The following is a 25765-nucleotide window of genomic DNA, read 5'->3' as shown; positions in this document are numbered from 1 at the left end:
GAAGTTCCTCAAGCCTGAGCTCAACCAAATTAAGACAGAGCACCATTGATTAATGAGGACACATCCTTTCCCCCTCCTGACATGCAGGTTTAAAGTCAGTGGCGCCAGGCAATCACATTCTGCAGGTGTATTTTCAGTTATGTTATCTTAATAAGAGCTTATAAAATTATACAAATTTGGCTATCACTGTGAACCTTCTTGTCGTGCACCCTAGGGTCCCTATAAAATTCTTCTGGAGCCTGATTTTGGGACAAGGACCTTCTTATCGTCTGATCAGATCAATTGGTGAGCCTATAACCCCATTCAAATTACTAAAACACCCAAAAACAGGCTACACCAGGGAAGTTAGCAACTTTCCTGAAGCTACAGTGTGAGGCTGCTACTTGTAGGGTCCCTGGGTTGGGGCCTGTAGTAGAGGGTGTGTCCCGGCCCTCCCAAGAGCCATTCACTGGAGGGGCAAGAGCCCCAGAGAAGAGTCAAGGACCTGTGAGAACCAGAGACAGGACTGGGAGCCAGCAGGGAGTGGCCATCTTAGAGCAGCTGTATTACCCTCCCCCACCACTGGAGGGTGGAAGAACACTAAATGGTGAAGCAGTTCCCTGACCTACCACTAGATGGAAGTGATGGACCCACTGAAGTAGAGAAGAGCTTTGTCACAAGCAGCTATAAGAAAAATAAGGAAAAATGGGAAAGGTTAAAGGAAAGAAGGAGCCCTGCCCTGTGGGCATGGGGACTCCCCCAACTGATAGTCTCTGGGATGTAAGAAAACGTCACAGTCTGTCCCTTACACATTACAGGCCCCCCTCCCATGCCCTGGCTGTGCTGCGCTGATGCCACAAATAAGACGCCTGCTCTGGAGGTGGCCACACGCCCTCAGGCTCCAACCAGGTCACTGTACGTGTGAGAAAGAAGTTCAGCCTTGTAGTTTCTTCCTTTGTCTTTGGCTGTCTGAAAGTACAAAATACGTTTGTCAAACTGAGCAAGAACCCTGCTGTGACCCATCCGTGCCCAGGGCAGCCAAATGAGTATGCCAAGGTCAGGGCAGGCTGCAAAAGGAGAGCAGATTCTCCCCATGCTGGTGGGTGACACTGAAACCCGGCTTCCCAGCCAACCACAAACTGCTTCTGATTTCCCCACACTGGATATGAAAAAGCCAGTTCACAAATGCCCACAGCCCCCTTCACTGCATTCCAATTCCTGGCTCCGAAGTCAGCACTAGGTCCAGTAAAGAGACCAGTTATTTAAACTCTATGATCTTTACTAAAAAGGTTCCCTCTGACCCCAAGGGGTCAGCCACAGCACCAGACCAATGTAAGGTTGGATCTTACCTAAAACACCATGCTGCCAGCCAATCCTTTAGTAATTAAAACTAAAGGTTTATTGTAACATGAAAGAAAGAAACCATAAGAGAAATGTTAAAAGATTAGAGCAATCACATACATACAGATGATTAAAAGTCCATATATATCAGGTTTCTGGAACAAATGTGGAGCTGCAGGCTTGTTCAGTTCCTCTGGTTCACAACCAGTACCTGAATGGGTCTAAGTCCTTCAGTTCAGTTGCAAAATGAATTGATCCAGAGGTAGGTGTGTGTCTGCAGCTGAACAGGAACGCAGATAAAGTTTATTCTGTGGTTTGATCTTATATACCCTCCGGCCTTGGAAAGTCACAAAAACTAAACTGGAGTCCATAGTCACATGGGCCAATCCTGTTGACTCTTCAGGTGTGCTTGGGCCCTTCCCATCTGTGAGTGTCTCAATGGGCCATTAAGCAGGCTATTGTCTTGCCGCCTCTCTGCCTGGGGTGTGTCCCAGCCAGCCCAAATTGACATACAGAAGTATCAATACACCCATAACTTTTATTTTACATATAATACATGAACATAAGTCTTAGCATTTTACTCAGCATGATATATTCTTTCTAAAGGTACCTGACATGATGTATCTCACATGCATTATGATGATTCTGCCATACTGATGTCCCACAATTACTAAATGCCCCCCACTCAAGCCAGCCCATGTGACACCTGCTCACACAGGGACCGATGGAAAGCCACCTAGTGTCAGAAAGCTGCAGCATCGTCAGTGACTTCTCCCCAGCATCGGCCTCCCTTGGGGTCACGTGTCTCCCCTTCCCCCACACTAAAGGCCAGCCTACAAGGCCTTCTTGTCTGGCGACTTCTTCCTATGCTGGGCCCTTGCTCTCCCCAGCCGCTCACCACGCTGGGCTGCTGTGTTACTTGTAGCACAGCCAGCACTCGCTATCCCAGCTCTGGGCCCTCAGCTCCCTGCTGTAGATCAGCCCTGGCTCCCTGTTGTCACAGCTGGTCTGGGTTGCTCCATCTCCTTGGCTCTGGCTCAGCACTGCTGCTCTGCCTTCTGGGCTGCTTCTTTGGATCCTCTGATTCTGGCTGCTGCTGATCTGCCCCAAGCTCCACTCGGGCATCTGCTCTCTCCTTACCTCTGCCTTACGCAGGGTTGCCAGATTTCTATTGTGTCCATGGCTCAAAGTCCCTTAAAAACTAGCCCCAAAGTAGCCCAAGCTAGGTATTGAAACAAAGATTTTATTATTAACACATTGGTCCCTACATCAAATAACAAAGGAAAGCTGTCATTAGAGATGCAGCCTTTTTTATGTAATCCAAGCTGTGCTACAAGCCTGTAGCCTGATTTTAAGCGTATTCGTTATTTTATAGGGTTATAGGTTTGCCAATTGCTTGGATTAGAAGGTTTTTGTCCTAAATCAGGCTCCAGAAGAATTTTATAAGGACCCCCGGGTGTACAACAGGAAGTTCTTAATGATAACCAAATTTGTATAATTTTAGAAGTTTTATTAAGATAACATAAAATGATAGACAAATAACTGATATAGAAAATAAACAATCAAATGGATAATGGATAATACAATCTTAATTTAGAGATTCATATAATATATATTTCTAGGATATGCTTTGGATTCTTATACTCACACCCTTCCTTGGGTGAGAGAGATGTTTGATTCCTCAACTCTTGAGCAGAAGGGTGGAATAAGCACTGCTAGACAGCTAAGAGCTATAAACTAAGACTACAAATAGGACTATAAAATGAAGAAGGGAAATCTTAACACAAACTAAAAGAAGCTTCAAGAAAGAGTAGATGACGATCGCACCTAATAGCTCGATCTTCCCCTTCTTATACCCCAAGAATATAGGTCCTCCTTCTAAGTCCATATTTGGATTTTCCACTCCCAAATTATTGGGGTATGCATACTCTATAGGCCGGCAGGTTCATGAATATTAAGGATATACATGATATTATCACTTATTCCATGACTTCACCCATGTGGGTTTTGTGGTGTAGTAGTTTAGGCCTGACATCATTACTTTCAACACTTGTCTAGGCCAAAGGTCCCGAGTATGTCTGCTAACTGCTAACTCATTTAGGACAAACACGACCATATATGTCTTGTTTTTGTTATACCGTCAACACTTTCAACACTAGCTCCCGAATATGTGTATAATAATAATAATGTAGCTGTCATCCAGGATGTCCTGTAAGGTACCTTGCATTACAGCAAAATAGATATAAATTTATAATTCTATTATAATCACACAATCATACTTAAATGTATGAGAAAAGATACATATCTATATATTATGCAAGCAAGCAGGCTAGTTCTATGGGCTACAAAGCCCCAGCAGGAGTTGCTCCACATTAGCACCAAAGCTATGAGCGGACAATCAAATTCAAAATCAGAACCTCAGTCCTGGCACTTGTGCCCTGCCGGGGGGTTGGCAGATGTTTCAGACTAAAAACAGCGAATGACAGCAGCCTGGCCACTCCAGAGCACCCCTTATGGATTTTCCCAACTTTTTTGAATTCAGGACCTGCCCCTGCAGCCAGATTTCTTTAAAGTCCCACTCCTTCTGTACAGTAATGTCCTTCAAATAATGTCCTCCACCAGCATGGAAGCAAAATGTTTCCCTTCCCTTCTGAGACTTTCCTTGGATGAGAACTTGGGGAGACAGATTTGCAGAGGCTGTTGGCATCACCCTGCATGGAGTAAGTCGGCTGCTGGAAGCCAAGGTGAGACCATAATGCTTGTGGGCTGGTTACTGGTGTCAGGGCCGTGAGCCTTAAAAGCGCAGCTTTCACATCTTCACGGTTACAAGGCTGGTGGTGACAGACCCCTTCATTGGTCTAGTTGATGCCCAAAATATCACAGATGATGCCACTTTGCAGCATGTAAGTGAGGTGCTCTGTCGGAGCCACCGTATTGCCCTGATGACAGAGGGCATGTGGGAAACTCTTCAAAGACAACAGGTCACTTGCACTAGAAAAGGGAATTTGACGAGTATAGAACTGGAAAGCCTGAAGTTATGTCTTTGTTTATTTTCTGTGTAATTCATCTATGTATCTATCTATCCTCACTATTTCAGCATGTCCTTTTCTGCCAAACTGCTGCCTAACCAGTCGTCCCTATCTGTAGCGGTGCATGGGACTCTTCCATCCTTCATCTTGCATCTGGGATTTGCTATTAAATAGACTTCTTGTTTATTTTGTCCCCAGTCTCTGTGCAATGTATGTCCCAAAATGAACTGATAATTAAGGGGAGATTTCATGGCTTTAGGGGTACGAAGCAAAGGGAAAAACTCCAAGTGTCTCCTAGTTAAGAATTCAGAGAGACTGATTTGGGCAGACTCAGGACTGGAAGGGATTGTTGGAGTCTGGTGGATGGCACAGCTGGGGACCTTGTGATTGCAGAGAGGGGCAAAAGAGTCAAAGGTGGAGAAGAGTGAGGAATGATGAGAATCAACATACATAGTGATGGAAAAAGGTGGTGTTGTGGAAGTCTCAGATAGGCTTTGTGACAGGGTATGTGGGGCTGGGGGATGACAGGTGATTCTGACAGACATCCGGTGATGGTTGGAGAGATGGAAGTTACCAATGGAGAGGGCAGTGCTTGGTGATGCAGTGATAAGACATTCGGTGTGAGGAACTTCTGAAACTGTGAACTTCCACAAGGCTGAGCTCAGCCAAATTGGATCAGAGCACCCTTGATTAATGAGGAGACATCTTTTCCCCCTCCTGTCACACAGGTTTAAAGTCTTTGGTCCCAGGCGATCACATTCTGCAGGTGTATTTTCCCACTTTGTCACAAAGCTCTTTGGTTTTGACCCCATAAATGATAGGTTTGAACATGGGGGACAGAAGGAGATAGAGGTTGGTCAAAAGGATGGGAACGCGGGCACGGATGCCCTGATCGAACCTGAGATCCTATGAGAAGTCGTCAGAGCTGGTGGTCTGCAAGTCACAGAAAGGCCAAGTGACAGGATATGTAGGGCTCGGGGAGGGCAGCTGATTTTTTAAGAGATCAGGTGATAGTTGGAGAGATGGAACTTAGTAACGGAGAGGGCAGTGCTAAGATATTAGGTGTGAGGAATTTCTGAAACTCGGAAATTCCTCAACACTGAGCTCAAATAAATTGGGACAAAGCACCCTTGATTAACAAGGAGACATCCTTTCCCCCTCCTGTCACACAAGGTGAAAGTGAGTGGCCCAGGCGATCACATTCTGCAGATGTATTTTCCTACTTTGTCACGAAGCTCTTTGGTTTTGACCCCATAAATGATAGGATTGAGCATGGGGGGCACAAGGAGATAGAGGTTGGCCAATAGGATGTGAACGTGGGCAGAGATGCCCTGACCATACCTGTGTGTCAGGGTGGAGAAGAGGTTGGGAGTATAAGACATCAGCATCACACAGATGTGGGCTGTGCAGGTGTTGAGGGCTTTCTGGTGGGATTTCTTAGAGGAGATCCTGAGGATGGCCCTAATGATCAGCCCGTAAGACAGGCCAATGAGTGTCAGGTCTAACCCGATGATCATAAATGCTATTACCAGGCCATACATCCGGTTGATTGTGGTGTCACCACATGACATCTTCACCACAGCGAGGTGCTCGCAGTACGTGTGGAGGATAACACGGTTGGCGCAGAATGGCAGCCTCCGCAGTAGCAGGGGCACTGGCAGAATCAAGAGAACAGCTTGTATCAAACACACTAGCCCTAGCTTAGCAATTCGTGCATTGGTGAGGATGGTGGCGTATCTCAAAGGGTCACATATGGCGACATAGCGATCGAAGGCCATTGTTACAAGTACGGCTGAGTGCATAGCAGCAACCGCATATAGAAAGAACATCTGGGTGAGGCATCCATCCACAGTGATGCCTTTGAAACCGAACCAAAATATGCACAGTGCCTTCGGCACAACGCAGGTAGACATGCCGATGTCTGTGAGCGCCAGCATGCAGAGCAGCAGGAACATGGGTTTGTGCAGGATCTGCTCTTTGCTTACAGCAAACAGAACTGTGACATTTCCCAACAGGGTGATAAGAAAGAACATAGAGAAAGGGATGGAAATCCAGATGTGAGCAGCTTCCAGGTCCGGGATGCCGTTTAGGATGAATGTTGATGGATCAAAGTGGGTGAGGTTAAAAGCTGCCATAAGATGGTCAAAGTGCCAATCAAGCTCAGGAATGCTCTGGATACCTGTAAAGGGAGAGAAACCTAGTGAGGGGCTCGCTTGGTATGAAACAGCACAGTAAATATTTTATAGTTATTAACAATCTAGAAAGGGGGGGTGAGCAGTGAGGTGGCAGCATTTGCAGATGGCACCAAATTATTTAGTCCGTAATCCAGTCCAGAGATGTTCTGAGAGGCAGCTAACGAAGCCGGTGAATGAGGAGCATGGTGGAAGATGACATTCGATTTCAATAAGTGTAACATATATGCCCATTGAAGAGAAAAATGTGAACTCCTCAGACACCTTACAAGGTTCTAATTTAATTGTATAAACTCAGGGTAGGGACCTGGTGTCACGGTACACGGATCTGTGAAACCCTGCTGAAAGTGCCAGCATGGACAAAACTGAGGAAAATGTTGGGACAGAGGAGGAGCGGAATAGGGAATAATAACGAAAATACAATGCCATGAGATCAATCAGTCAATGTTTCAATCTCCTCCAGATGTGTCTGTGTAGTGCTGAGCACCCTTCAGAAATAGGATATTGCAGTACCAAAGGGGTTCAGGGAAGGCCTCGGAAACTTTCCTAGAAAGGGAGCTTGAAAAGATTAGGATTGTTTCCTTAGAATGGAGAGGAATAAAAGGGAATTTAAGAAGAGTCTATAAAATACTGACTGGTAGAGTGTATATGACGAATGTGTTCTCTCTGTCTCATAACACAAGGTCAAGAGGACATTCAATTCAACTGAAACATGGCAAATTCAAATCTGATTAAAAATGAATGCTTTCTTCACTCAGTGCATAATTAGACAGAGAACGTTACTGCCACAAAATGAAATTGAGGCCAGGAGCTAAGCAATAATCGGAAGGGTTTAGGACATCTTGGAAAGCCTTTATGCCCACGTGTTTCAGGGGACAAGCCAATCTCTGGCTGTTAGGCGTTAAGGTGACACCCTCATGTTTTTCAGGTTATCCCCCCGTACCTCCTTCGGCAGTCCCTGGAATGTCACTGTGAGACAGAGGACACTGGACTGGATGGACATTAGCTCTGTTCCACGATACACTTCCTTTTTTGGAAAGGGGCAACATTTTCCCCATGGAAACAGATATTATCATGCCAGGCTACGACTTTGTGCGCTGTTACTTCCCTTGTAGCTTTTGGTGAGACATATCTCTGACTTCAAGAAAGTAACAAGTACAGTGGTTTCGTTATTCTGCTTTGTTAACTGACAGGGGTAACCAGAGACGCCCATCAGCAAACCAGCTATTTACCCTTCTCATAGACACATGTACTATAAGGTGAGAAGAGACGACTATAATTATCTAGTCTGACTTCCTGCACAACGCAGGCCACAGAGCCTCACTCCTCCACTCCTGTATTAGACCCTGACCTATGACTGAGTTATTAAAGTTCTCAAATCATGGTTTAAAAACCTTAAGGTAGAGAGAATCCACCAGCAAGTGAGCTGTGTCCCATGCTACAGAGGAAGGCGAAAGAGCATCAGAGCCTTTTCCAATCTACCCTGACGGAAAATTCCTTCTCAGTTCCAAATATGGCAATCAGCGAAACCCTGAGCATGTAGGCAAGACTCACCAGTCAGACACCCAAGAAAGAATTCTCTGTAATAACTCAGAACCCCCAATCTAACATCCCTTCACAGGATACTGGCATATCTACCACCAGTAGTCAAAGATCAGTCAATTGAGAAACCAGGCTATCCCATCATACCATCCCCTCCATACATTTATCAAGCTCAGATTTGAAGCCAGCAAGGTTTTTTGCCTCACTGATCCATTTGGAAGGCTATTCCAGAACTTTACTTCTCTGATGTTTATAAACAGGAGTCTAAACCTCCTGATGGGCAGTTTATACTTCCTCTCCCAGCCTCGTATTTATCCCTCTGATGTATATATAAAGAGCAATCATATCTCCCCTCAGCCTTCTTTTGGTTACGCTAAACAAGCCAAGCCCTTTGAGCCTCCTCTCCTAAGGTAGGCTTTCCATTCCGCAGATCATCCTAGTAGCCCTGCTCTGCATCTGTTCCAGTTTGAATTCAGCTTTCTTAAACATGGGGGACCAGAACTCCACACAGTATTCCAGAGGAGGTCTCACCAGCGCCTTGTATAACAGGACTAACACCTCCCTATCTCTACTGGAAATATCTCGTGTGATACATCCAAGGAACGCATTAGTTTTTTTCATGGCCATATAACATTGTTGTCTCATAGTCATCCTCTGATCAACCAATGCACACAGATCATTCTCCTCCTCTGTCACTGCCAGTTGATACATCCACAGCTTATAGCAGAAATTCTTGTTATTAGTCCCTGAGTGCATGACCTTGCACTCTCCACTATTAAATTTAATCCTTTTCGTATTACTTCAGTTTACAAGGTCATCCAGATCTTCCTGTGTGATATCCTGATCTTTCCCTGTATTCTCATGCTTGAATACTGATAAAGTTTGCAGATTCCAGAAAAAAAGTGGGGGATCGTAAATAATGAAGAGGACAGATCACTGATTCAGAGCGATAAGGATTGTTTAGTAAATTGGGTCAAGGCAAACAAAATATGTTCTAATAGAGCTACATATACATATATGTCGAAGAATAAATAAGGTGGGTGATCCTTACACAATGGGGGACTGTATCGTGGGAAGCAGTGACTCTGAACAAATTTGGGTGGCATGAAGGGGTAATTAGCTAAAAATGATGAATCTCAACTAGGGAGAGAGAAGTTATTTTAATTCGTTTTTTAGCACTGGTGGAAGAGCCAGTGTGAGTAACTCCTCCTCAAAACAACATAAACCTTTAATGAATTCCTGCCAGTTAGAAACCCAGACACACCTTCCTCATGTTGCTTCTCCAAGTTGGCAATTGCTAAAGTTCCCAGGAAAATGTTGCGGGATTGGTCACAGGAGGGTGGATGGGCTGAATGGAGAAGGTGTCAGAAACAATCTACTACAGTATGCCCACATTACCTTACAATCTGAGACACCCCCCTGCCCTGGGAGATTGCAGGAGGCCTAGTAGTTACACCTCTTTGGTGTGTGAGATAGGCAGCATGTCCATTCCCTATTTCACCCTGTTTCAGGATTCTGCACCACTGCTATCTGGATACTGCATGTCCTGTCGTCCCCCCGTCCCCCGTCCCCCCCCCCCACACACACACACACTGTGTGTGCCTGAATCTACCCCAGTGGGATTTCCAACACTGCCTAGTTTCCTCTACCCAAAAACATTTTTTAATTTTTATTGCATTATGTTGCTTTTCATACTCTATAGAAGAAGAGATGCCGGGGAACAGAGAGAGCAGACCCCCCTACAAAAATTGTTCATTCTAATGGTTTTGAACCTCTAAGCTGTGAGTTTAAGATTTCAGCTACTCTCTTGTCAGTTCTTCCCTGATCCAGATGACCTCACCCATCCTTTGAGGCTGCAGGATGACAGAAGTTGAAGTTATTAGAGGCTCATGGCTAGTGAAAATCAGTCCATTTATTTAAGGCCCTCCGTGTGGATTTAGGGTGAATTCCTGGCCCTGATGGAAGTTTTGCCACTGATCTCAAGATGTCACCCTTAAGCGTGGAACTTTAGGCTCCCTGCTATGAAAATTCTGATGTCAGGTCCTCCGGGAACAGCAAGAGCTATTTTGTTAGGATACTGAAAGAGTCATAAGGAAGAGCCCCGGTTTATGTGACGTTCTGAGACAGTGCATCAATGATGGGGATTTCAAAACAAGGGGACGTGACTTTGCTCTCAATGATGCCACTGTGAATCTGGAGTGAGCTGCTGAAGACAGAATGTGAGAGCAGAATCTGGACAGTCTGTAAAACCCTGTGTGACTCATTTGTGTTGTGAAAACTCTGCTCTCACACATACCCCCTGCAGAGTCTTAACAAGGCAGTAAAGTTGCTGCATTGGGAAGTGAGAGCGAACCAGAGGAAAAAGGACAGAGACCAAAAAGAGGAAGATACTGAGAAAGAGAGAACGACACAATAAAAGAGACGGAAGTAATCTTAAAAACAAATATTTGTCTAAACTCTTTACAACAAATCTTTAGTTCCAATTTTAAATCACTTGGCTTTTCTGACAATACTAAACAGTTTTAGTCTCCATGTTGGAGAATTCCTGCCCAAATGGTTCTTGACCTGAACATTAACCAAGCCCTTAGCACTAACTTTATTGCAGAAACAGGCAACTCACCGAAATCCCATGCAGCAGAGAGAGGAAATCTCCTTACTGTGACCTGAAAATCAGTGTATGAGCCTCACGTCTGACACTCGCAGTGCTGAACCGGGACTTATATCAGTCCCCCGTACAGTCCCTGTGAACTCTCAGGTTGGCCAGGTTTCTGGGAGAATTCTCTGCGCTCCATGAGCAGTGGCAACAGCAGAAAATAGACCCTTGAGAATTTCAGTCTAAGAGCCTCCCCCGAGAGTGAAGAAACGATTCACTGATAACAGAGGCTCAGCTTGTCAGGGGAAACTTAGTCTTGCAGACTTGCTAGAGTTGTCCTTCACTGCTAAAACCCCAGAGAGAAAGGAAGAGCCAAGGGTTGGACGTGCTCATTTATCTCTCAGCATTTCTGTGCTGCTGCTCATTGTCATAGAATCTGAGCATCTGCTGCTACTCCCGGCTGATGGGCCCTGTGCTGAATTCCTGTGACCACAATGTGCACGTGGACAAGCTCTTTCGCATCCTTGTTTCAAACGTAGGATTTCCACACTGAGTAACAGTCCCTCCCATCCGATAGCATCTCTGACAGAGGGCAGCACAGATTGCTCCAGCTTAGTCATAAACCCCTCATGGTGCAATATCCTGCCATGGGAAAGTGCAGCTTCCTGAGCCCCCTTCAGTAATCAGCACGTGCCCTGAAGCCTCTGGACTGATGGCTTTTGCCTCTATTCCAGGTAGAGTAACTGCACAGACTATCACTGGGAAGGAAGGGTGGAGGCGAAGGGAGATGTTCAGAGGCAGGTTACGTGGCCATTGTCCTTCCACATTCAATGGGACTCTGCTCCCTGCAGTGCTTGTGCCTTTGACAACCATCCCAAGGGATCTAATGGATCATGCATTTGTCTAGAACTCAGGAGACTTTATTAATCCATGGCTCGGGCACAGAGCTCCTGTGTGACCTTGGACGTGTCATCTCATAATCTACTCTGGGCCTCAGTTTCCCCTCTGTAAAATAGGGAGAGCACTTCCCTGCCTCAGGGGGTTGTGGAGATAAAAATCCTTTAATTGTGGGGCACCCATATGGGGACCAGCAGTGTGGACGGCCATATGAGGCCCCAGAGGTACAGCCGTGCTTCTTTATCTCAAGCAGCATTCCTGCCTATTCCAGGACTCCATTCCACCATGGTCTGGATACTGCACACCCTGCCCCGTACACTGTGCATTCCTCCCCCAGTCAGTGCAGGAACACTCCCCTTCCACGATCCCCACAACTCCTGCTAATATCCGCAATCCAGTCTTGTGGGAACTTTATTTAGGCTTGGTCTACGCTTACCTCTGCGATTCGGCGGCAGTTGGCGGGAGCTATGCAAAGAAAGCAAAGAACTTACTGCACTTGCGGGGGTGGATTACTAACATCAACTTCTGGATCGACTGAGCGGAGCCTCACTGACCACTCAGTTGATCCAGATAAGTCAATCTGACAGTGGCAACTTTGCAGATTTCTCAGACTTCCTATGAATTAATTATCACTAACTGACTTCCAGTTATTGTGGAAAATCCGTAGTCCTTGTTGTGCTGCTCCGTAACACGTCAGCAGGACTCCCTCATTTCCTGCCCCTTTGTCCCTCGTCCTGGTGGATCCCAGGTTTTGCATTGCTGTGGTAGCTCTGTTCCCCTGGGAATGCCACAGCTGTTCCTGCAGGTGCTCCTCTCTGCACAGTCCCAGGAAGCCAGACCTAGGCTCTATGAAATGTGTTTTATTATTGTGGGTTTGGGGATTCATTATTTTCTATTTTCATTTTTTTCCATTAAAAAAATAAATCCATAATAAGGCGTTTTTAATTAAAATGGTTTGATCCATTAACCATTTCAGTAGCTTTACTATAAATGTATAAATATATTCAGAACTGGACTGCAGTTGGATTCACTGATTTCACACAAAAAGTCCTACAATTTCAACAAAACATTCCGCAGATATACAGGATATGGTAAAAAGAATCATTTTAAATTGGGGCACCCCATAGGGGGAGGGTGGTCTTCCCCCTGGCAATCTGGGGCCAGACATAGGGTGTCGATCTCATTCAATACAGAGCAGAGATTCCTTCCCGCCACCATAAGGGCTTCCCCGGCAGCAGCCGCGGTGACGGTTGCCACGGTGCCAACGGGGGGCCCAGGTAACAAAGGGGTCTGGGGATTCCTGCCGGGGCCCCCTCGAGACGGATCCCAGAGAGATGGTGCGGCCCACATCCGCTGCTTTGGTTGCCTTGGCTGCTGCCACCCGCCGGGGAGTGGAGAAGGGCTCGGCACCAGCAGCCCCTTGCATGGTCTTACAGGGGCTCCCCCAGCACCCCGCAGTGAGGGGGGGCTGGGCTCGAGCCTTGCGCTTGCCACGCTTGCCCTGCACGAGCACCTGGTTAGCGGGGACAGCACTGGGGGGCAAGGGCACAGGGGTTGGGGCTGGGGAAGGCAGGGGCAGGGCAGTGGGGAGGGAGAGGGATCCCCCTGGGGGAAGTCCCCACCGGCACCCAACAATGCTGGCCCTGGCTCCCTCGCCTTCTCAGGCCTGGCGGGCCCACCCGCTCGTCTGGGTGCTCCGAGGGCACCACCCTCAGCACCCGAGTGGGGGTGCCATCATGCGATGAAGGAGGAGGGGTGACCAGAGGGACTGATTGGCTAGGGTCACTGCTGCTGACCGGGCCAGCGCCCTCCAGAGTCTCGGCGGTCCCAGGCATCCAGGCCAGGGCATCACCCTGCAGAGATAGCACCGGGCCTTGCCCACTGAGTAGAGGACCTGGTACTGAGCCCCTTGATGGGGCACCAGAAACAGCCCCTCAAGCACCTCACCATCACGTGTGGGTCTTACAGCTGAGGGGAATAGGGCTAATCACAGAGAGGGGGGAAGAAGAGAGGCAGAAAGGCAGCTCTGGGGAGGAAGGCCGGGACGGAGAGAGCACCTGGGTCCTCCAGGGATTTCCCCCGAGGCAGGAGACAGCACTGTTCCCCTCATGGGATTCCAGGGGGGATGGAGCTAGGCTGTTCTCAGTGGTGGCAGATGACAAAACAAGGAGCAATGGTCTCAAGTTGTAGTGCAGGAGGTCTAGGTTGGACATTAGGTAAAAGTTTTTCCCTAGGAGGGTGGTGAAGCACTGGAATGGGTTACCTAGTGTCAGGGTCTATTAGCACCTTACTGAAACTCAGTGGGTCTTTTTGGCTGGTATCTCTTGCATCCATTGCCCCGGAACCTCCCCTCTCCCACCCTCCTTGCTGGGGTCTGCATTGGTTCAGGCTCCCGGCAGCTTTCCTGGCTCCTCCCCAGCTGGCCCCCTCGGTAGCTCAGTCCCTTCCCCCCCGGCTGAGCGAGGGCAGCCGTCCTTCCCTGCTGCTGTCACCATGTTCTGAGAGAAGAGGCAGTCGGCCCTGCTCCCACGGCTCCTGTGGGTGGCAGGGAGTGAGGGGAGCCAGGCCCTGCCCTGCACTACAAGGCTTTGGACTCAGGCCCGTAAAGAAGCAGCAGGCTGGGATTTCCCATATGTCAGGGTCTGTCAGCCCCTCACTGAGACTCTGTGTGGCGCCATCTGCGGAGGGAGCAGGGCCCATGACAGACACAGCCCCAGGGCCAGTGCAGAGACGCTAACTCAGGCCAGCCTGACTGACAGGGCGGCCGGCCAATGAGGGAGCCAGGAGAGTGGGGTGGTCCTGTCCTCCGTGTGAGCTGCAGCTGCCTGGCCTGGGCCGAGCCGGGCCGAGCTGAGGCAGAGCAGCCGGGCTGGGGGCAGAGGAGAGGCCCAGGAGCTGGGCAGAGAGCGGGGCCGGGCTGGGGCTGGGGCTGGGGCCGTCTGGGCCGGGTGCAGTCAGTGAGCGGTTGGGCAGCTCACTGTGCAGGAAGGGACATTTTGCTTGGATATTATGAAATACTTTCTGAGTATGAGGAGAGTTAAGCAACAGAAGAGCTTGCCTAGGGGGGTCGTATTTGCTTCCACCCTGAAAGCACATTCCAGAAGGGCACAAACTTTTTCAGCAGCATTCCTGGCATAGGTCCCAATTCAGAACATGCTCAACCTGGTCTTCATTTCACACTTTAGCATCGCACTGCGCCATCACTCGGCAAGCCTGAGACGTGCCGTGTTTGGCAGAGTGGCTCTGCAGTCTGCATCCCAATGAACATCAATCCCTCCTCCTGCACAACCGCTTGGGAGTTACCTACATTGTAAACAACATGAGTAGGAACTCAAAGAAGAAAAAACAGTTATTAACAGTTGTTCTTCAAGGTGTGTTACTCAGGTCCATTCCAGGACACCCCTTGCCTGCCCCTCTGTTGGAGTTAGGTGGCAAGAAAGAACTGAGTGGATGGAGGGTCGGCAGGGTCCCATATACCAGCACCGTGAGGGCACAACTCCAGGGAGCACGAAAGCTGACCCGACGGATGCCAGTAGAGGAAAAAAAAAACCTTCCACTATGGGTGCGTGTGGTGGTACTTTGGAATGGAAATGAGCCACGCCTCTCAAAGAACAACAGTTACGAAAGGTTCTGAACTGTTTTTTTCACTGGGTTGAATGATCAGTGATTCCCCACAGCCATATTTTATGGACAGTTGAAAATGGGACACAAATGCTGAGAAGCCAATGAAAACAATACAAGGAGACTCTCAATGTGTACACTACATAAAGTTCCCATGAGACTGGAGTTGTGGGTATGCTGGAGGGAGAGAAAAGGGGCGTAGAACTGTTCCTGCACTGACTGGCAGGAAAGCACAGTCTGTGGGGCAGGGTGTGCAGTATCCAGATCGCAATGGGGTGGTGTTCTGAAATAGGATAAAAGACATAGTTTGAGATAAACAAGCACGGCTCTGGGTCCTCTTATGTCTCTCCTCACTGTTGATACCCGTACGGGCACCCAACAATTAATGTTTTTTTATACTCAACCCCCTGAGGCAGGGAAGTGCTCTACCTATATTACAGAGGGGAAACTGAGGCCCAGAGATTATGAGATGATACGTGCAAGGTCACACAGGACCTCTGTGGCCGAGACAGGAATTGACCAGTTCCCCTGAGTTCCTGACCAGCGCATGATCCACTAGACCAAAGGGGGAGTTACTCAAAGGCACAAGGTCAGTGGGCAGCAGAGTCCCATTGAATGTGGATGGACAATGGGCACCTCACTAGCCTCTGAACATCTCCCTGCACCTTCCCCACCCCAATGACAGCACGTGCAGTTATTGTAGCTGGAATAAAGAGACAAAGGCCATCAATCCACAGGCTTCAAGGTACGTGACTGATCAATGAAGGGGGATCAGGAAGCTGTGCTTCCCCACGGCAGGGGTTTATGATGTAGATGGGGCAATCTGTACTGCCCTCTGTCAGAGAGGCTAGCGGATAAGAGGGACTGTTACTCAGTGTGGAAATCCTACGTTTGAAACAAGGATGCGCAAGGGCCTGTCCACGTCCACTTCGCGGCCTCAGCACAGGGCTCATCAGCCGGGATTAGCAGCAGATGCTCGGATTCTATGACAATGAACAGCAGCACAGAAATGCTGATAGAGAAGTGAGCACGTCTAACCCTTGGTTCTTCTTTTCTCTCTGGGGTTTAGGCCATACAGGACCACTCTAGCAAGTCTGCAAGACTCAATTTCCCCCAGACAATCTGAGCCTCTGTTCTCAGTTAGTCATTTCTCCACTCTTAGGGGAGGGTTTTAGCCTGAAATTCTCTAGGGTCTATTTCAGCTCTTCCTGCTGCTCACAGAGTGCAGGGAATTGTTCAACATTCCTGGCCAATCTGAGACCCCGCAAGGACTGTAAGGGGGAGTTATAAAGGTCCCTGTCTAACACTGTGAGTATGTGATGTGAGATTCGCACACTGATTTTCAGGTTGCAGGAAGGAGATTTCCTCTCTCTGCTGCGTGGGATTCTGGTGAGTTGTCTGTTTCTACAATAAAGTTAATGCTAAGAGCTCGGGAAAGATTCAAGTCGAGACCATTCTGGGCAGGAATTCTCATGCATGAAGAGTTGAAGTGTTTAGTGTTCTCAGAAACACCAAGAGATTTAAAATTGAGCTAAAGATTTATTGTAAATTATATAGATAATTTTTTTAAGATCATTTCCTTTCTCTTACTGTGTCTTTCTATCTGTCTCTGTATCTCCCTTTTTTTTTGGTCTGTGCGGTGTTTACTCTGATTCTCTCAAGTTTTCCAATTCAGCAACTTTACTGCCAGGTTAAGACTTGTAGCCAGAACATCAGCAGTGGGTATTTGTGTTAGCTGAGTTTTCACAACACAAATTAATCACACAGGGTTTTACAGATAGGCCAGATTCTGCTCTCACATTCTGCCTTCAGCAGCTCACTCCATATCGATGCTGGCATCACTGAGAGCAAAATCAGTGCCCCTGTGTTTTGAATTCCCTCTCTTCCATGCCCTGTCTCAGAGTGCCACATAAACTGAAATCCTAAACAATTAAGGTGACAGTTTTTTTGGGAGCGGTCTGCTCTTTCCATACCCCTGCATCTCTGGTTCTGCAGTAAAAATAAAAGCATGCCTCTCACTTAGAGGAAACCAGGCAGTGCTGGAAATCTCACTGGGGGAGATCCAGGCACACACAGTGTGTGTGGGGGGTGGGACGTGCAGTATCCAGATCGATGTGGCACGGAGTCCTGAAATAGGGCAAAATAGTGAATGGGCATCCTGCCTAATTCACACACCAGAGAGTGTAACTAGCCCTCCTGCAATCTCCTGGGGCAGGGGAGTATTTCAGACTGTCATGTAATGTGGACACACTGTAGTAGATTGTCTCTGACACCTTCCTCCATCCAGCATATCCCTCCTCCTGTGATCAATCCCACAACAACTAAAACTTTGTGTCGTTCTGAGGAGGAGTTACTCGCGCTGGCTCCTTTTAGTCTCCAGGTCCTCTCCCCCTCCATGCACAGGCTGAGCTGCTGCTGGGGTTCCCTTCCCACCTGGAAAGACTGTGCAGACTGCTCCTCCATTCCCCTTTTCCCCAGTGCAGCCAGACCCAGAATTTAACCCAGGCTATGTAGATATTTGTACGAGCTGTGTGGTGTGTCCGGCACCTGGTGTTGATCGTAGTTGAGTGGGATCACTGTGTGGCAGGTCAGTGCATTGTGAGAGTGGGGAGGGGGGTGGACATGGATAGGCAGAAAGCCCTGGGGTTTGGGGGCGCAGAGAGTGGAAGGAGAGGCGGGCAGCACCGCTGAAATACAATTTTTCTTTCTTTCTTTCTGATTGTTGGTCCCAGGCCAGTGCTGGGAGCTTTCCTGTCCCCAAATGTCTCTGAGAAGATCTCAGGGCCTCTTTCCCCTGGCGAGCCATAGAATTGCAGCCTGGGTGTCACAACTTTTTTACTCATTTTTTTTTCCAGGTTATTTTTACAGTTATTGAATGTTAATTATGGAACTCGAGGCATTTCCCCAGTGGAAAGAACCTTTGATCTTTGCTCCTTAGCTGGTTCCATCTCCCACTGTATATGACCCTGTCTATAATCTCCTCCCCGCTTCCAACACTACGCTGGACACCAATTTCTATTCTGAACCGCCCCAAGCTCCCCACAACTCTTCCTTTGCAAGGTTGAGGTGCCTCTGTCCCCCTGTACCTTTGCTAGGGGGATCAGTGATGGTTGCTCTCCGGTGAGGAACGTCACACCCTGAGTAGAAGATGCTGTGCTGCTGCTCTTGTTGCTCCCACACACACTGCGTGGGGCTTCGAGGGACACTGCACAACAACGAGCAAGCTGAGAAGTGTGCACAGTTAATAACGAGAGCTGGGAATGCTGGGGCATGTCAATGCCTATGTAAATACAGCTGCCATTTTTCTTACACTAAATAGATTGAGCACTTTGAGTCTATCACTATCACCGTAAGGCAGGATTTCTGATCTTTAAACATTCTTGTGGATCTTCTCTGACCCCTCTTCAGTGTATCAACATCCAACTTTAATTGTGGGCACCAGAACTCGACACATTATTCCAGCAGCAGTTGCACTAGTGGCAAAGAAAGAGGTAAAATAACTTGTATCCCTCTACTTGAGATTCCCCTGTTTACCATGCCTAGATTACGTTAACTCTTTTGGCCACAGAATCACTCTGGGAGCTCATGTTTAGCTAATTACCCTTTCATGCCTCCCAATTCATGTTCACAGTCACTGCTTCCCACGATAGAGTCCCCGGTTGTGTAAGTATTTGTTATCTATATAGCTATATTAGAACACATCTTTTGTTTCAACCCTGTTTACCCACAAGTCCAGATTGCTGTGGATCAGTGACCCGTCCTATTAATTATTTACCATCCCCCAATTTTTTTGACATCTGCAAACATTAGCAGTATTCATTTATGATAAGGGTAAGCAGCTGTGTTGCCGACTGGTGTCTCTGCTTACCCTTGTCAGTTAACAAGACAGTATAATGAAACCACTGCACTTGTTATGTCTCAGAGAAAATGGAATGCCTTCAAGAAAGTGTCTCACCAAAAGAAACAAGGGAAGTAGCAGAGCACAACCTCCCAACCCGGCATGATAATGTGTATTTCCATGGGGCAAAATTGGCTCATTTCCAAAGAGGAATTGCATTGTAGATCAAATCTATGGTTCATCTAGTCAACTGAACTCTCTCTTACAGCCACAACCCAGGGGTTGCTGAAGAAGGTGCTGGTGGAATAACCTGATTCTCATGAGTGTTCCACCTTAATGCCTAACAGCTAGAGATTGGCTTGTGCCGTGAAACATGCAGGTGTACAGGCTTTCCAAGATATTTATTTAGCTCTAAGTGTTGTAAATGAAGATTCTTACTATCCATATAAATGTCTAAATAACCATTCTAATTATTCCTTAGCTCCTGGCCTTAACTTCATTTTGTGGCAATACTATCTAATTATGCACTGAGTGCAGAAAGCTTTTTTTTTAATCAGTTTTGAATTTGCCACCTTTCAATTTACATGAATGTCCTCTTGACTTGTGTCGTGAGACAGGGAGAACATATTTGTCATATACTCTCTACCAGTCAGTAATTAATAGGCTCTTCTGAAATCACTTCTTATTTCTCTCCTTTCTAAGGTAACAATCCCAGTTTTTTCAACCTCCTTCCCTAGGAGAGTTTCCCCAGGCCCTTGATCTTTCTCGTTGCCCTTCCCTGAACCCCTCAAGTTCTGCAATGTCCTGTTTGAGAAGGGTGCTCAGTACTGCACAGAGAAATATAGAGGAGGGTGAAGCATTCACTGACTGATCTCATGGCATTGCATTTTCAGTATTATTCCCCATCCCACCCCTCCTATGTTCAAATGTTTTGCTTACTTTTTGTCAATACTTGCACTTTGAGCAGCATTTTACAGAGCTGTAAACCATGACACCAGGTCCCTGCCCTGAGTTAAAACAGTTAAATTGGAACCTTGTTTAAGTGTTTGAGGAATTCAAGCTATTCCCTCCAGTAGGCATATATGTTTCACTTATTGACATTGAACGTCATCTCCCATCATGTTCCTCGTTCACCAGGCTTGGTAGGCTCCATCTGAGAACATCCCTGGATGGGATTATGGCCTAACTAATTTGGTGCGATGTGAAAATCATAGAATATTAGGTTTGGAAGGGACTTTAGGTGGCCATGTAATCATCCCCCTACTCAAAGCAAGAAAAACCCCAACTAAATCATCCCAGTCAGGGCTTTGTGAGGCCAGGACTTCAAAAACCTCAAGGGATTGAGATTCCATCACCTCCCTAGGTAACCCATTCCAGTGCTTCACCACCCTTCTAGTGAAAAAGATTTTCCTCATCTGCAACCTAGACCTCCCCCACTGAAACTTGAGACTATTGCTCCTAATTCTGTCATCTACTACCATTGAAAACAGCCTAGCTCCATCCTCCCTTGAACCCCCTTCAGGTAGTTGAAGGCTGCTATCAAATCCATCCCTGTTCTTCCCTTCTGCAGACTCAACAAGCCTAGTTCCCTCAGCCACTCCTCATAAGTCATGTGCTCCAGCCCCCTAATCATTTTTGTTATCCTTCACTGGACTCTCTCCAATTTCTCCACATCCTTCCTGTAGTGGGCAGCTCAAAACTGGATACAGTACTCCAAATGTTGCCTAACCAGTGCCGACCAGAGGGGAATAATATTTCACCTTACTGTTCACCCCTCTTTCAAGATTGTTGGAACTATAAAATATTTACTGTGTTATTTGTTATCACAGTGTAACCCTCTCGCTGGGCTTCTCTCCCTTCACAGAACATGCCTCCCTGAACATTTTCTGAGCCTGATTGGCGACTCGACCATCTCATGGAGGCTTTCAACCTTACCTCCTCCGACCTGCCAACCTTCATCTTAAACGGCATCCCGGGCCTGGAAGCTGCCCACATCTGGATTTCTATCCCTTTTTCTATGTCCTATATCATCAGCCTGTTGGGAAATTTCATCATTCTGTTTGTTGTCGCCAGAGAGCAGACCCTGCACAAGCCCATGTACTTGCTGCTGTGCATGCTGGCACTCACAGATATCGGCATGTCTACCTGTGTCATGCCGAAGGCACTGTGCATATTTTGGTTCAGTTTCAAAGGTATCACTTTGGATGGCTGCCTCACCCAGATGTTCTTCCTTTATTTTTTTAGTACTATGCAATCATCCATCCTCGTGACAATGGCCTTCGATCGCTATGTTGCCATATGTGACCCTCTGAGATATGCCACCATCCTCACCAACGCACGAATTGCTAAGCTAGGGCTAGTAGGTTTGATACGAGCTGTTCTCTTGATTCTGCCGGTGCCCCTGCTTCTGCAGAGGCTGCCATTCTGCACCAACCGTGTTATCCCCCACACGTACTGTGAGCACATCACTGTGGTGAAGATCTCATGTGGGGACATCACAGTCAACCGGACTTACAGCATGGGGATAACATTTGTGATCATTGGGTTAGACCTGACACTCATTGGCCTGTCTTACGGGCTGATCATCAGGGCTGTCCTCAGGATATCCTCCAAGAAAGCCCACCAGAAAGCCCTCAACACCTGCACAGCCCACATCTGTGTGATGCTGATGACTTATACTCCCTTCCTGTTCTCTGCCCTGACACACAGGTTAGGTGAGGGCATTGCTTCCCACGTTCACATCCTCTTGGCCAATCTCTATCTCCTTGTGCCCCCCATGATCAACCCTATCATTTATGGGGTCAAAACCAAAGAGCTTCGTGACAAAGTGGGAAAATACACCTGCAGAACGTGATCGCCTGGGGCCATAGATTTTAAACCATCTTTATAAATGATCTTCACAGAGGTGGTTACCAACCACTCAAACACAGCAAGCGTTATACCTAAGAACATAGGAATTTTCCAACCTGGATCAGAGCATTTGCCCATTTGAGCTTCTATCCTATCTCTCAAAGAGCCCAGTAGTGAATACACCAGAGGAGGACCATAAGCAGTTGTCATGTGCCAAATTGTACAACACTACCTTGTGGAGAGGGGGCAGGATTCCTTTCTGACCCCAGCTGGTGCTCAGTTGATGTCCTAAAGCATGACGATAGTTCACCGTTCTAATTCCACCTAAAGGTACAGGAGATGTGATTCAGAAATGAAATAGTTTCATCTTTCTCTCCACTTTAAAAGAGAGCCCTAATGATATTTTAATGCTTTTTGATGGCACTCTCTCTCTCTCTTCTACCTTTTCTTCAGTGTACTTTTTTTTCCAAGCAGTTTAACTTTTCTCTATCTGGATTCTGGTGTTCCACATACATCCCCATGCTTCTTTCTCGGGCCTCCCTTTGATCCCAAAGGATGATAAGATGCTTCACATACTTTTAGATTTGATTTACAAACGTATACCGAAGTCACCTGCCACTGAAATACAGCCACCTCTTGGGTGGAAAGCGATGTGTTTAACAATGCACAGCAACATTACACAGTAATTTTACACCAAGAAGCAAAGGATACTGTGTTTGAACTTAAGGTGCCGTGGACACTTTTAGATTTGTTTTACAAAACAATGCAAAAGGATAAAAGTCAATAGCGATAAAAGACCACAATCCTTGCCTCGTTTTTACCAGTGTCCACTGAGGCAAGACTCTACTAGCAGATGTGGCAGGAGCTATAAGAGAAAGCCTCTTCCCTCTTGGACTGACAGGCCTAAGTCCGTGAGACAATCATGAATATGAAATCAAACTTTTTGTAGGTATGACTGAGGATAGCACAATGTAACATTTTCTGTATCTAATCCCCGTGTTTTTTGGACTGGTTATCCAACTTCTATCGGGGGTCGGCCCATCTTACTTCAGATTGTAGGGTGCTAATAACGATAGGACGGGGATATTCTCTACAGTTCAATTGTTCCCCTCATTCCCACCCTCCCTCTCCATCCCTCTTCAGGGACCCTTCTCATGAGCAGCTTCTAATCCAAGGGGTGCAAACGCCCCTAAAAGTGGGAGTAGCAGAGGAGGTTCCTCTGGAGCTGAGGGGCAAGGCTTTCTACTCCCGTTATTTCCTAATACCAAAAGCAAAGGGCTCTCTCAGAGCCATCCTGGACAAGTGAAACCTCAACAGATTCATGAAGAAGGTGAAGTTCTCCTTCGTCTCCTTGCCCTCCATCATCCCTTCTGTGAATCCAGGCAACTGTATGCTGCCCTCGACTTGAAGGATGCATACTTTCACATCTCAGTCCTTCAGAGTTACATAAGAGTCCTCCAATTCATAGTGAACTAGGGTCACTACCAGTTTATTGTCCTCCCCTTTGGCCTACTAGCATATCCTCACATATTTGCCCAGTGTGTTGCAGTTGTTGTAGCTTTTCTAAGGAAACAAAGGATTCAAGTTTAATCTCACCTCGACAATTAGGTATGTTAATAAATGTGAGACGTTACATCTCTCACTTGTTCAAATAATAGATTTCAGATGGATAGTCATCAACTCAGTTCAGGCCAGAGCTATCCTTCCAAAGAGCTGGTTCCAGGCCAGGGGCTCCATCATAGAAAGTGATAGAAACCATCCTACCACTACACAAAAACTTGTGTGAAACACCTATGGCATATGGCCACATACATGTACGTTGTGCAACATGTGAGATTGAGGCTCAGACCGCTGCAGCCCTGGCTAGTGTCAGTGTATGGACAAGACGAGGATCGCTTAGACATGGTGGTCACACTTCCTCCCTCAGTAACCGATACCGCCTTTTGGTGGAATGACCCAAGGTCAGTTTCTCCAGGGGTCCCATTCTCGAGATGACACCCTTCACTTTCTCTAGTTACGGACACATTGGCGCTGGAGTGGAGGGCTCATGTGGGGAGCTTCAGGACCCAATGTCTTTGGTGACAGGCAAAGCCCTTCTGCATATCAATGTCAGAGAGATCAGAGAGGTGCGGCTTGCCTGCAAAATGTTCCAGAATCACCTGGAGGGCAAATGCATGTTGATTCTTACAGAGAATATGACAGCGATGTTCTAAATAAACAGACAGGGTGGAGCACACTCCTCTCCCTAGTGCCAAGAAGCCCAACCCCTGTGAGAATTCTGTGTGACCCCCTCAATCAATCTTGAGACTTCTTGTCTTTCGGGCACACAGGAAGAGCTATGGATCATTTCAGAAGATCCTTCTCCAACCACAAGTGGTCTATTCACCAGGACACTGTGAATAACATCTTTCGAAGATGGGATGTTTCCATAGAGGCTTGTTCAAAACAAGGCACAACAGGAAGTGTTTGTAGTTCTGCTCCTTTCTGAACCTTTAGCCAGAGCTTGGTTGCAGGAGTATTCCTTTTCTTTATTTCTTTACTTTGTGTTTTTGCCCATTCCACTCATACACAGAGTTCTGCTGAAGATCAGGAGGGAAGGAACTTCCATGACCATGGTAAAGCCCCAGCCTGGCCTCGTCAACGTTGGTTCTCATCCCTTCTGGATCTTTAGACCTGGCTGAACTCTTTAGAGTCGACATGTTCTGGACCCCCTACAGGGGTCCTTCTAGGGAGTAGAAAGCCATTCAGTAGAGTGATTTATCTGGACAAGTGGAAGAGGTTCTCCATCGGGCCTGTACATAAAGGTGTTTTACCCTTGCAGTCATCCACGCCATTCATCCTGGAATGCTACAATTAAATAGCAGTGGCTATCAGTGTCATCGATGAGCATCCACCTGTCTGTGATTTGGCGTTCTATTCATGGGTCAACTGCCGATCTGTCTTCACCAACTCAATTGCCAGCCATTTTATCAAGGGCCTGGACAGACTGTACCCTCAAATGTGCCAGCGGATCCTAGTCTGGGATCCACGCTAGTACTATCAAAACTCATGGGGCCCCCATTTTAGCCCCCGGTGACGTGCTCTCTCTATTCTACTTTCGTAACTGTTCTTCGAGATGTGTTGCTCATGTCCATTTCAAGACAGTCCCCCCCTGTCTGCCCCTCTGTTGGAGTTTGGTGGAAAGAAGGAACTGAACAGGCGGAGGGTCAGCAGGGTCCCATATGACAGCGCCATGAGGGCATGACTCCAGGGAGCATGAGAGCTGACCTGACGGGTACCACTAAGGGAAAAAAATCTTCCGCTGCAGTGCACGTGGCATGCACACACCTACATTAGAATGGACATGAAACACGGCTCCTGGAGAACAAAAGTTATGAAAACTTTGGAACTGTTTTTTCAGTGGGCTGGATGATATGTGATTCCCCACGAATACTGAGAGGACAATAAAAACGATAGAAGGAAACTCTCATAGCTGTTGACTAAATAAAGTTCACACAAGCTTGGATTGGGGATGTTATCAGGAGTTGTGGGGACCCTGATTGGGGAGAATAGCGGCGCTGGACTGTTCCTGCACTGACTGGGGGAGGGACGCACAATGTGTGGGGAAGGGTGTGCAGTGATAGTATCCAGATCACAGTGGAGTGTAATCCTGAGATAGGATAAAGGAAATAGCTGGAGATAAAGAAGCACAGCTGTACCTCTGGGTCCTCATATGGCCCTCCTCAATGTTGGCCAGAATTTGGGTGCCCCATAATTAAGTGTTTTTTACCCTCACAACCCTCTGAAGCAGGGAAGTGCTCTCTCTCTTTTACAGAGGGGAAACTGAGGCCCACAGTATATTTTGAGATGACACATTCAAGGTCAAACAGGACCTCTCTGACCG

The 25765-nt window shown here is 47.3% G+C and overlaps 2 protein-coding genes across 3 annotated transcripts; one reads left to right on the top strand and one right to left on the bottom strand.

Moving 5' to 3' along the window:
• Positions 1-5102: 5102 nt before the first annotated feature.
• LOC137156349 (olfactory receptor 52P1-like) lies at positions 5103-6487 on the bottom strand. Of its 2 annotated transcripts, XM_067553069.1 has the most exons (2): positions 5581-6484; positions 5103-5143 (listed from the first exon to the last, which is right to left on the bottom strand). In XM_067553069.1, exons 1-2 carry the CDS (start codon positions 6482-6484, stop codon positions 5103-5105), a joined length of 945 nt encoding a protein of 314 aa, XP_067409170.1. The 2 variants fall into 2 exon arrangements, with proteins under 2 accessions (XP_067409170.1, XP_067409171.1); XM_067553070.1 differs by lacking the exon at positions 5103-5143 and having other exon boundaries at positions 5546-6487.
• Positions 6488-20947: 14460 nt separating this feature from the next.
• On the top strand, positions 20948-21886 carry LOC137156348 (olfactory receptor 52P1-like). The gene has a single exon (XM_067553068.1). It carries the CDS (start codon positions 20948-20950, stop codon positions 21884-21886), a length of 939 nt encoding a protein of 312 aa, XP_067409169.1.
• Positions 21887-25765: the final 3879 nt, after the last annotated feature.

Source organism: Emydura macquarii, unplaced genomic scaffold (assembly GCF_026122565.2).
Source record: "Emydura macquarii macquarii isolate MOO-44397 ecotype Brisbane River unplaced genomic scaffold, CSIRO-AGI_Emac_v2 contig_1447, whole genome shotgun sequence".
In the NCBI taxonomy this organism is placed as follows: Eukaryota; Metazoa; Chordata; order Testudines; family Chelidae; genus Emydura; species Emydura macquarii.
Note: the sequence above shows the minus strand (reverse complement) of the source record. Positions and strands in the feature narration are given on the sequence as shown.